The following is a 13264-nucleotide window of genomic DNA, read 5'->3' as shown; positions in this document are numbered from 1 at the left end:
CCAGGGGCCGCCGGGGGCCGGACCTGCCGCCATCTTATTTCGTTAGGAAATTGAAAAACAGTAATGTATTTGTTACACGATTACCTTTGAGAATGACGGGTCCGAGCCTTGTACGAACAAAGTATCAGACTCACGGAATAACTTCCTTGAATCAATCAATCAATCAATCAATCAATCAATCAATCAATCAATCAATCAATCAATCAATCAATACTGATCTGCATTTACGGCAGTCGCCCAAGTGGCAGGTTCCTTATGTTTTCCTAGCCTTTTCTTAAATGATTTCAAAGAAATTGGAAATTTATTGAATATCTCCCTTGGTAAGTTATTCCAATCCCTAACTCCCCTCCCTGTAAACGAATATTTCCCCCAATTTTTCCTCTTGAATTCCAACTTTATCTTCATACTAGCAAGATACCCGTGCTTCGCTACGGTATTATACTGAAATTTATAATTGAATGCTTATTGTTTTAGATATATAATCCGCCGAAATTTGCGATCTGACTCGTTTTCGGCGAGAATTCACCAAAATTCCCAATCTGACTCGTTTTCTATTAGATTACGGCATGTCTCCTCCCATTTTTCAATCTTCCTTTCCAGCAATCGATTTCGTACTTCCCGGTCTAGGCTCAGGTATTCCTCCCGGTCAGTTGGGTCCCTAAATCTTTGCCATATTTTCCTATAATCATTTTTAATATGGATAAAATCCTTCAGGAGATCCGGCGTGGTGTCATATTGGGTGCCTTGGCGGCACTGAACCCGCGGCCGGACTGCATTCTTAGTCATTACCCGTCCAGGAGCCGTTTTCAGCGCGGTCCGCACATTTGACGACGGTCCGGATTATTATTATTATTATTATTATTATTATTATTATTATTACTATTATGTGTTGCTGGAATGGCTGATGACAGGGAAAACCGGAGTATCCGGAGAAAAACCTGTCCCGCCACCGTTTTGTCCAGCACGAATGTCACATGGAGTGACCGGGATTTGAACCACGGAACCCAGCTGTGAGAGGTCGGCGCGCTGCCGCCTGAGCAACGGAGGATCCTTATAAGTACATTAATAACAGTAAAATCAATTGGTCTCACCTCCTTCTACACCCCACCGCCGTTAAGTTTATTTACCGCCATCCCCCCCCCCCCAAATTAAAAGAATGCTTGTTTCTTTATGTTTAAGGGAGATTCCAAACACCAATGTTCACGACTATTACCTTCAGTTTTGAGATATAAGTATCCCAATAAAAATAATTTACTTTCTGCACTTCATATCACAATACTCCCCCCCACCCTAAGTGAATTTTCCCCCCAAAAATACTTGTTTCTTTAATAGTAAAGGATCTTCTTAAATACCAATGATCACGACTCTAACTTCTTCAGTTTTTGATTTATGTGTCCTCATGAAAGGAATTCAACTCCTTTACACTCCCGCCCTCCAAGATGGTTTCCCCACCAAAACGCGCTTTTCTTTGTTTTTAAAGGAGATCCAAATACGAATTTTCACGTCTGTAACAACTTTAGTTTTTATTAGATGTATGTATTCTCATACAATTAAGCCAATTAATTTTTCAATTCTTCCCTCCCCCCCCCCCCTTCATTGGACTTTCCGAGAATACGTGTTTCTTTACTTTTAAAGCAGATTGCAAATATCAAATTTCACGTCTGTAACGTCTAAATTTTTGTGATATCAGTAGCCTAATTAAAAGAATTCAACACCATTTTCAGTCACTTTTAGAACCCCCCTCCACCCAAGTGGTATTTCCGAAAACTAAAAACACACGTTTCTTTATGTTTAATAGAGATAAAAAATACCTTCACTTCTGTAGCATGTTAAGTTTTTTTTAGATATACTGTAAAAATTCTCATTTTAAAATTTCACCCCTTTTGAGTTCCCCTTAAGTGGAGTTTCCAAAAACAAATCACCTATGTTTATTTACATTTACAGGAGATTCCAAACACCCACTTTTTACGTGTGTAACATTTTACGTTTCCAAGATATTCTGTAGATATAGTCTTTCAAAAAATTCACCCCAATTCGTCACTCCTGTTTAACCGCCATTAATTGGATTTCCCAAAAACTAAGAATTACGTGTTTATTTATTTTTAAAGGAGATCCCGTATACAAATTTTCAGTTCTGTAATATCTTTCGTTTCTGAGATATATGTATCCCCATTAAAGGCATTCAACCCATTTTTCACCCCTTTTACACCCCTCCTATTAGGATTTACAGGAAACAAAAAAATACGTGTTCCTTTATTTTTAGAGGAGATTCTAACTACCAATTTTTACATCTGTAAATTTTAAAGTTTTAAGATGTAGACGCACTCATTTAAAAAAATTCAGCCCCCCTTTTCACCCCCCAAAATTTGGATTTTCCAAAAACGAAAAAATACGTGTTTCTTTACTTTTAAAGTAGATCCAAAATACCAATTTTCAGGTCTGTAATATCTTCAGGTTCTGAAATATAAGTAGCCTCATTAAAGGCATTCAACCCATTTATCACCCTTTTACACCCTTCCTATTGGGATTTTCAGAGAACAAAAGAATACATGTTTCTTTATTTTTAAAGGAGATTCTAAATACCAATTTTTACATCTATAAACTTTAAAAGTTTTGAGATATAGATACACTCATTTTAAAAAATCACCCCCTTTTCACCCCCCCCCCATGAATTGGATTTTCCACAAACAAAAAAGTACGTGTTTCTTTATTTTTAAAGGAGATCCCAAACACCAATTTTCAGGTCTGTAATATCTTCAGGTTCTGAAATATAAGTAGCCTCATTAAAGGCATTCAACCCATTTTCCACCCCTTTTCACTCCTATTGCGATTTTCCGAAAACAAAAAATACGTGTTTCTTTATTTTTAATGAAGATTCTAAATACCAATTTTTACATCAGCAAACTTTAAAAGTTTCGAGATATAGATACACTCATTTTAAAAATTCATCCCTTTTTCACCCTCCCATTAATTGATTTTCCAAAAACAAAAAAATATGTGTTTCTTTATTTTTAAAAGAGATCAAAATTACCAATTTTGAGGTCTGTAATATCTTCAGTTTCTGATATATAAGTACCGGTATCCTGATTAAAAGCATTAGACCCATTTTCCCCCATTTTCACCCTTTTTCACCCCTCCTATTGGGATTTTCTGAAAACAAAAAATACGTGTTTCCTTATTTTTAAAGAAGATTCTAAATACACAATTTTCACTTCTATAAACGTTTAAAGTTTTGAGATATAGATACACTCATTTTAAAATTTCACCCCCCCTTTCACCCCCTTACCGAAGGAATATCCAAAAATCCTCTCTTAGCGAGCACCTACATCATAATGTGAATATATCCCCAAAATTTCATTTCTTTATGTTCAGTAGTTTTGGCTCGGCGATGATGAATCAGTCAGTCAGTCAGGACAAGCTATTTTATATATATAGATTGTAATATTTCCTACTTTTAAAGGCGCCGCTCAAACTTATTCTTCTAGTAATATCGTTCCTCGCCATCACTCCACTGACTTCTCGAGCAGCTCGTCTCCTTGCTCCCAAATCTCTCAACTAAAACATTGTGTCGACCGATACTCGTATCCGAGTTTTCGTTTCCCGCCTGCAGTTTCGTAATCCTTAGTCCACAGTGAACAATATCATGTATGCTTCATTTTATTTATTACAACACTGTGACATAATTTTATTCAAGCACTCAATATAGTCGCGGGGAATGAAGGAAGGAACCCTGGATGGCCGTGCCATAGGCTGTGAGAACCCTGTAGCGCCCCGGTAGGAACAGATTCCTCTAGTTGGACCTAAGCCGCAAGCCGTGATCTCGGTCCTGTAGACTCCAATAGTCGCGTACCCACGCGAACAGCAAAATCTGGAGGGGGTGAGATTTCAACGAGGGGATGCTCCAAACATTTGTCACAGGTTGACAAACTTCTCTTTTCCAAGGCTGGAATCACCTTAATTTTAATCAATTAATCCGCCACTAAGCTAAATTCCACAGATCTGACACCACACGAAGTTAAGATGATAATTGTAGAGTAACTGGAGTTGATAAAACTATTTACTTATGCTAAAGTGAGATATATGCGTATTAACGTGAGCAGCCGTTAGCATCTGGCGAGCTCTCACAAAGGAAAAGGGTCTGTTTGCTAGACCTCCCTTTGGAGCTGGCGACCTTGTGAGACTATAAAGGCTGAGCAGAGAAGGGAAGCGGCCTCCTATTGCATTTTGAACGCTGAGTGTGTTGTGTCGTAATCGCGAGCTGATAAGAAGTTTCTGTTAGACTTGAAATAGAATCGTTGTGATTTAGCTCACAAGAGCTAATGACGGTCTGCGCTTATAAGTAATATCCGGCTCGTACGCGAAGTATGAAATTAAATGTGCGATTCGTTAATATATAACCGCTGACAAGGACAGATTGCAACCGGGCCCAGTTCTTTTAAGTTAGTGCCGTGTAGGTCGGACTAAAATCTAAGCGGAGGCTACAGTCAATTATTAGCCAGTACTAAGTTTGCGGTCGTGCATTCGAGCACACTAAGAGGAGAAGTAGTTGGTTCTAATTTAATTCAACAGTTCTAGATACAACCAACATCAAGGAGACAGCAGCCATGAACAATCCAGGAGATTCGTAGCCATGGGCTAAGCATGCATGACAAAGCGGTATGTGATTCGCTGCTGACGGAGAGGTTGCTGCCAAAGTTAAGTCCTTTTGTTCTAGATAGATAGATAAAGCCTTTATTTTCTGTGGCGAAGTTAGGGCTCTTGGCCCTTTCTTACACTTAACCACACACATATTGTTATTATTCCATACAATGACATTGGGCCCTTTCTTACACTTAACCGCACACATATTGTTATTATTCCATACAATGACATTGAGTTCTATAAGCATGTGAAGTGTAATAAATCTTCTTAGCGAGTTTTACGACCGGATGCCCTTCCTGACGTCAACCTCATCTGAGGAGTTAATGAGATGAAATGTATGACATTATATATGATGATAAGAAGGGGGAAGATGAAATCCGGTACCGGCACATAGCCTACTGCTGTCGAATAGAACCAAGGGGTCTGCTCAAGACTTGACGTCGTCATCCGACGGACGAATGACCATCAATAGCGCCATATGCCCTCACACCACTGCGGAGAGGTTCGGAACTGAATCTAGGCTTTTGGTACGCAATCCAGTGATTATAAGTTGTATACCACCACCTCTCCTACCTTGCCGGCAAATATCTTGGTTGTGAAAATTTCAACCAACGGGACTCGAACCGGCTATCCACGGTGTCAGACCATACAGATTTCACGCCTTAACGTTCATGGCCACCAGGCAGGTGGGATGGTTTCAGAATAAATATTTAACATTGTATTACCCGGTATTAGATATTTTAAAGTACGGTACGATATTGCCCATCATATTTCAAAGTAAATTGCAACGGGATAAAGATTATAAAACGATAAATTAGCATTATGTAAATGGATAGCAACAATTAACAACAAAGTGAAATATATTTTTCCTTTGGTAACAAGGTGCAGGAAACTAGTCCAATAATCGAGTGTGCAGTTTCCTGGGATACATTTCTGCCAAACCAATCCACTGATACTAAATTTGTGAACTCTTTGAGTTTAAACTGTTTGTTCAATTGTGTTTTGAAGCAATTAATACTTACTGAGAACCATGCAGTAACGGTAAAAGAATCCCGATTCATAATAGCTGTAGTTATCTCCTGGTGTATAAGAACAGGGTTGACGTGTAAGTCTGAGAGCAAGATGTGCGTTAAGATCCAAATACGCACACAACAATGACAAATATCTGACAATCGGTGTTGAAGTTCGAGGCCTCTTAGCAATATATTAGTATATCCCGTCACCGGGCGAGTTGGCCGTGTGGTTACGGGCGCGCAGCTGTGATCTTGCATCCGGGAGATAGTGGGTTCGAGCCCCATTGTCGGCAGCCCAGAAGATGGTTTTACATGGTTTCCCATTTTCACACCAGGAAAATGCTTGAGCTGTACCGATACCTTAATTAAGGCCACGGCCGCTTCCTTCCCACTCAGACCCTTCCTATAGCATCGTCGCCATAAGACCTGTCTGTCGGCGCGACGTAAAACAAATGTAAAAAAAAAAAAAAAGTATATCCTGTCGACCAGTGCGTTGTAAGAAGACATCTCATTAAAAAGATTTTTAGTCTATTTATTTATACAATATCCTTTCAGATGTTGATTTTAGGTGCTTATCCACTAGTATCATAGGAACATTCAATGACTCTGAGGAATATCAAAGTGAGAAAGTAGGGAAAATTAAATTTAAATTTTACTATTATTCAACGGATGTGAATTTATTAATAAACGAAAAATGCAGCATTTAATCTAGTACTCCATATTTCAACAGATGTTTCAAAATATTACCAAAATTCATCCCTCAGCATAGTTAAGAGTACGGTGAACTGCAAGTAGAATTTAACTACACTAGCAGTGATAAAACTTTTAGGGTTTAATTTACAAGATTCTGAGCTTTTCTACCCAGGAAGAGACTAAGAAATATTCTTTCATAGCTTTATATTCGATGTCGGGTATACGCTGTACTTGATTACAGTTTACATAAACCTAGACATAGAGCAGTCTCCAAAGCCACGCCTGTAAACGTTTATTGTAAGAAACAGAAATTGATTGTGAGCCATAGTGCCTTTCCGAAACTGTCCCGACGACAGCAGTGGTGATTATTGCTTTGAGCACTGCAACAGTATTTTCAACCAATATTCTTGATGCCATCTTTTAAGTTTACTGCAGTTTCTGAAGAAAACTTTGGAACGTTACTGTGACGTGCTTCGAGTCCCCTGACTTCTTTCTGATCCTGCCGAAAGTAGGTGGTATGGAAAATTAGAGCATAAACTCTGATGTGTGTATATATTTCGTTATTCATTCTTCTTCTTAACGTGCCATCTTCTGGCGAAGGTTGGCAATCAACATGGCGATCTTGAATTTGGATGCAGCGGCACGGAACAGAGCCATCGTGTCCAACCCACACAAGTCTACGAGGTTCTTCATCCATAGAGTTTGTCGTCTACCAGGACTCCTACGTCCTTCTATTCTTTCTTGTATAACAAGCTGCAGGATTCTGTGCTTATCATTCCGCATTATATGGCCGAAGTATTATAGCTTCCGCCTTTTAATGGTCAGCATGACTTCAGTCTTCTTTCCAAGTCGATCCAACACCTCGGAATTCCGGATTCTGTATGTCCATGAAATGCGAAGCATCCGTCTGTACATCCACATTTCGAATGCTTCCAGTCTTTTACAGAGGGCTTGAGTAAGTGTCCAGCCTTCCATTCCATAAAGTAACGTGGTAAAGACGTAGGCACGGACCAGACGGAGCCTTAGATTTAGTTGTAGGTCGCGGTTGTTGAGCAGTTTCTTCATCTGCATGAAGATGCTTCTCGCATGTTCAATGCGGACCCGTATTTCTTGGCTGCAGTCCCATTTCTGGTTGAGGTAACATCCTAGATACTTGTATTGGTGAACCCTAGCGATGGGTTCATTGTCGAGAGTGAGCTGCACGTGGACGTCTTGCCGTTTACTGATGACCATGAACTGGGTTTTCTTAATGTTTATCTTCAGTCCTCTGTTGTTGCAAGCAGTATTCACTTTGTCTAAGAATAGCTGAAGGTCTTCTACGTTGTCTGCTAGCAATACCGTGTCGTCAGCATAACGGACGTTGTTTAGACGTTCCCCGTTGATAATGATGACTATGGTAGACGGTTCTTCCACAGCTTCTGCAAGGATAGCCTCTGAGTAAATGTTGTAGAGTAGAGGCGATAATACGCAGCCTTGTCGAATGCCACGGCGGATGTCTATTTCTTCTGACAGGGTTTCCTCAATCTTGACTGCTGCTTTCTGACCCCAGTACAAGTTGGCAATAATCCGAATATCTCGGTCGTCAAGTCCGATGTTCTGCAGAATTTCCATCAACTTCCCATGCTATACTTTATCATATGCCTTTTCTTAGTCTATGAAACATGCATAGACATCCTTGTTCATTTCCAAGCAACGCTGGACAAGTACTTGAATACAGAAAAGTGCATCTCTAGTCCCAAGACCATTCCTGAATCCGAACTGTGTTTCAGTTATCACTTCTTCACACTTAGCACGGATTCTGCAATGAATGATCTTTAAGAATATATTTAGGATATGGGTCGTCAGACTGATGGTTCTGTGCTCTTCGCATCGTCTGGCATTTTCGTTTTTGGGGAGAGAGATAAAAGTGGACCTAAGCCAGTCTTCTGGGATTGGGGTATAGTGCGCATTGCTATCACCCAAATATCACTATAAAATTTGTCACAAATGGAACATTTTTTTTTTTTTACACATATCAAGTGAAAAATCTGCGGCAAATTAAGAAATATTTGATTTTTGGAGAATATTATGTATACGTACTTTACCACTTTACAAGTACATTTGGTGTTGCGCTCACAGTGACACACGTATGTCTTTTGTCTTACACTTTCAACAATTTCGTGTGTGATATCTGTGTTCACTGAAGTTCTTTGCTTTCGTTTCATTGCTTCACGTGTCAATGACATCATTTCATGAATTGTATCGCGATATGCAATATTTAATAGGCGACAAAATGGTATGGCCAATGTACATAAGAAAAAAATCAGTGGACTAGTGATTTATTGGTCCAGGGATTGAGTTACTTTCGTTCGAACAGAAATAAAAATATTTATTGTTCCAGGGATCATGCTATTTTTCTGTTGACGTCCATTTTGCTGTTTGAACTGGCCGCTCTAGTCATGTGGACAAAGATAATGAGAATCCACAGACATAGCACTCCCATTCATCGGTGCTAGCCCTGGACCTGAAGAAAGTAACAAAAGACGGCACCAGCAGCGAATGGACAAAGATAATGAGAATCTACAGACATAGCACTCGCATTCCTCGGTGCTAGCCCTGGACCTGAAGAAAGTAACAAAAGACGGCACCAACAGCGCAGTACGACATAAACCAGTCCTGTATATGTTTTCATATTTCTCAAATAACGACGGTAATTTTAATTTGCCGCAGATTTTTCACTTGATATGTGTAAAAGCAATTATTATGTTCCATTTGTGACAAATTTTATAGTGATATTTGGGTGATACCAATGCGCATCGTACCCCTGGGATTGTTCCAGTTGAATAGATTTTGTTGAATAGCTCTGTCATAATTACTGATACCATTGTCGTCCAGAAGTGTGAGGAGTTCTGCATGCACCTTCATCACGTCCAGGGGCCTTTCCATTCTTCGTTTGGCAGATGACACGCTTCACTTCGTCCTTCAAAATGGCAGGACCTGTGTTTGTCTCATTCACGCCATGGTCGTTAGGTCCATCATCGTTGAACAGTTCTTCTATATATGACTTCGAGACCTTGAGTTTGTCAGTGATGTCAGTTATTCATTGCCCAATGAATTAAAAATACTTCACGATTTAAAATATTTTCTTTGGCAGAGATGAAAATTGAATTACACGTAATGTTCCCTTCATAAGCTTTGACTTGCCTAGGGATCGCCATGAATAGCGAGTTTGACGACTTCCAGCCACTATCCCTGGAGTGCTGAGACTGCGAGCCAGTCAAGGCCGGGGACGAGCTGTGTGTCTGGAACCCGATATTTCATTGTGATTTAGGGCCCGGATGTTTATCTTCTTCTTTTTCTTCTTTTTCTACCGCTTTTTCTCCACACCTGTGGGGTCACGGGTGCGAACTGCGTCATACATGTGGATTTGGCCCTGTTTTACGGCCGGATGCCCTTCCTGACGCCAACCCTGTATCGAGGGATGTAATCACTATTGCGTGTTTCTGTGGTGGTTGGTAGTGTAGTATGTTGTCTGAATATGGTGAGAAGAGTGTTGGGACGGACACATACACCCAGTCCCCGAGCTAGAAGAATTAATCACAAGCAATTAAAATCCACGACCCGGCCGGGAATCGAACCCGGGACCCTCAGAACCGAAGGCCAGTACGCTGACCATTCAGCCAACGAGTCGGACGCCCGGTTGTTTATGACATGTCCTATTTTTTCTTTATACCAGGCGTGTTTCTTTAAGAAAGGGCCGTTTTGTTGTAGGCACTGATGCGTGTAGGCACGTATGCCATGTGCCGGCATGCCTCAGGAACAACGGTACTCAGTTGCAGCTCTGTTGTTAACCAGTACGGTTAACGTAGTGGACACACCATACTGTTCCTGTGATGCCCAGTCGATTCAGGACATAAACCATCTCTTTTTTGCATGTGCTCATTACCACCAACAGCAAAATGTGTTTATTACAGCTCTACTTCATGCTAAGCAACAGTTACCAAACTGTGTTAATACACTACTGGCGACCAAAAACAAAAAAAGTGTATACTATTATTGGGAACTATTTAAAAACAACTTGTCTACAAATTTGATTGATTTTCTATGGAAATGTATGTGATATTAATGTAATGATGTGCAACATCTATGTCTTTTATATGTATATATATTTTACACTGTGACAATGACTTGTAATGAATTGTAAAGTTCAAACTAGCGTACTGTAATATCCAGGTGGCTGTTTGGTCTGTAACGGATCTAAAGCCAAATAAATTTACAAAAAAAAAAAAAATAATAATAATAATACCAGTACGGTTCTGTTCTGTGCTTACTCAAATGTTCAAGATTATAGACTCGCCCACCCCGTGCGAGATTTGGTCAGTGATACGGTTTTTGTCGGCAGGGAACCTATTTGCTGCAGACATTCACCGACAGATTTGCGAAGTGAACGCAATGTGCGTAAGTAGGTTCGAGACTTCAGAGATTGCCGTGACAACGTCCATGCTAAGCTTCGGTCGCCCATCTCTGATCACAGACGATTTGGTGGCTTCAGTTGAAGCAAAGATTCGTGTGGGCAGACGCTTCACAATAACAACTCTCTCAAACGCCTGTCCTGACGTGTCTAGGTCAGTGTTTTGCAAAATTGTTTCTGAAAACCTAAATTTTGGGAAACTGTGCTCCTGTTAGGTCCCTAAACTCCTAACGGAGGACCACAAAAATGAAAGATTTGAGTGTTCGATGACGTTTTTGATTCGTAGTGCCGCAGAAGGTGACGACATGTTGAGTCAGATTGTAACGAGAGATGAAACGTGCGTTTCGCATATCACGCCCGAATCATAGCAACAGAGCATGGAATGGAGGCACACACATTTGCCTGTAAAGGTGAAGGCGAAACAGATTCTGTCCCAGCGCCAGATCATGAAAACGGCCGTGAACTCTTAGTTATCGAAGCAGGCGGCAAGTTTCTATTAAGAGGGTATTTAAAACTTAGTTGTAAGTTACGGTAAGTGTAAGGACAGAAGGCAAGTAGTTTTTGTTTTGTTTTATGCCTTAAATGATTCATTATGCTTTTCTCTACAAGCCTATATATTTTTTGGTTGTATTTATCCGTTTAAATGGCATACATTGGTTTATTTTTAAATGGCCACCACTAGCTGACACGCTCCTTTCCTCATTTAGTGCCTTGTACTCTCAGTATATTTTCTCTTTGAACATTTCACTTCTCATATAATACGTGTATGGTAAATATACATGTTCTATGTTGGTACTTGCCTTGTGTACAGACGCTAATGAAGGCTGCATTTGTTTAGTTTCATGTGGTTATTGTTTGTTTTGATTCCATAGAAACGTGTGATGTAGGCTTATAGTTAATTTATGCAACGTACAATTCTATTGTTTTTGTGATGGGTAGGACAAGAGGTTTGGTAAACGAAAGTTTTATGGAAATTCATACATTAAAATATCAGGCAGTAGCACTGATAGAGATTTAAACAATAGCTCTAACCTAACGCCAGTAAGTTGTTAATCTGAAACAGTGGATAGGCCTAGTTCATCCCAAGAGGAAACTTTTTTATATACAGGCTGAAAGTAAGAAAGATACATTTGAAGGTGAAGCTAGTGGAGGATATGTTATAGTTCATATTGGTTTGTTATCTGAACTTATGAAACACTGAGAGATTATTCTGAAAGAACATAGCAGGTGTCAAGGGCGCTAAGTCGTCAGGATCTTCAGATATATATTTCAGGGATCTAGAATTTATCACACTGTCAAGCGTCACAGAGTACGGTCGGCAATTATTCATATTGAAGACAGGGTCTTCCTAGTTTACTCCTGAGAAGTTTCTTTGCCGTTTGAATAACTCTCTCCCACCATCCACCTCACCACGCAGCATTCGGTGGGATGAATTTCCCCTGGATTCTCCGGACAGCAGCCACGTCCTTTATATTGTCGCAGTCTATTGATTTTAACAAATTGTTTTTTCTAAGGAAATTGGTGTCATTATCACTGTATAATATTCTTGGCCTTCCACGTCTGGCTACGAACCTGCCCAGTCTCAGAAGAACGCTTTCGCAGAGCTTACAAACAACGCGTGTCAAGCTGATGGCCCTGCAATTATTCCTTTCATGTTTATCGCCCTTTCCCTTCTACACTGGGGTTACTGTTATAACTCTCCTTTCGTCTGGTATCGCTACTTCATGCAAACAGTAATCAAATAAGTATTTCAGATATGGCACAATGTCCCAACACATTGTCTTCAATGTAATTATCCCCAGAAATCTTATCAACCCCAGCAGTATTCAGATTTCAACTGTTATATCCTTTTATAAAAGTCTTTATTATCATAGGAAAAGTTCAGTAGTTCTCCCGTACCAGTCGCCGCCTGCATCTGGACATTAACCTTTACGTACTGCAGACTGAATACTTCTGTCTTTTGTAAGTCCTCACATACACATTTCCCTTGTTCATTAATGATCCCTGGATGTCCTTCTTGTAAACTGTTCCTGCATTAAAGTATCTATACATATTCTTCCATTGCTCCCTAGAATTCATATGGCTGCCAATTATGTTTGCCATCATGTCATCCTTATCTGCCTCTTTTGCTAAATTCAATTTCATAGACATGATATGGGTTTTTGAGCTTTACACCGTGTCCCTCGGTGTAGAGGGAAGTCAGGCATGAATTCCTGTACCTTCAATTCATATGTTCCTCTGAAAAGTGGGGTTATATAAGGTGTATAAGAACACTTTGGAAACGGTTGCCAGTAAGACAAAAAGGAATGATCTTCATAGAGGTAATCACGTTAACGTGGTTTTGAAGAAAGGTTAGAGATCTCTTCACATGGTTCTGAGGTTACTTAGGGGTTATAATAAGGACGTAAAAGAAAGGGCGTATAAGTATCTGCTAAGACCCCAGTTAGAGTAAGGTTCCCGAATTACT

The 13264-nt window shown here is 40.0% G+C and overlaps 1 protein-coding gene across 1 annotated transcript in view; it reads right to left on the bottom strand.

Annotated features, from left to right (window-relative positions):
• LOC136859064 (uncharacterized) overlaps nt 1-13264 on the bottom strand; it is a 792234-nt gene that overhangs the window by 637592 nt on the left and 141378 nt on the right. The window contains exons 16-17 of the mRNA XM_068225768.1: nt 8055-8145; nt 7261-7943 (exon numbers count right to left, since the gene is read on the bottom strand). Coding sequence (XP_068081869.1) covers nt 7261-7943; nt 8055-8145 — 774 coding nt within the window. The remainder of the gene's footprint in view (nt 1-7260; nt 7944-8054; nt 8146-13264) is intronic.

This window comes from Anabrus simplex, chromosome 1, assembly GCF_040414725.1.
Source record: "Anabrus simplex isolate iqAnaSimp1 chromosome 1, ASM4041472v1, whole genome shotgun sequence".
Lineage (NCBI taxonomy): Eukaryota > Metazoa > Arthropoda > Insecta > Orthoptera > Tettigoniidae > Anabrus > Anabrus simplex.
Note: the sequence above shows the minus strand (reverse complement) of the source record. Positions and strands in the feature narration are given on the sequence as shown.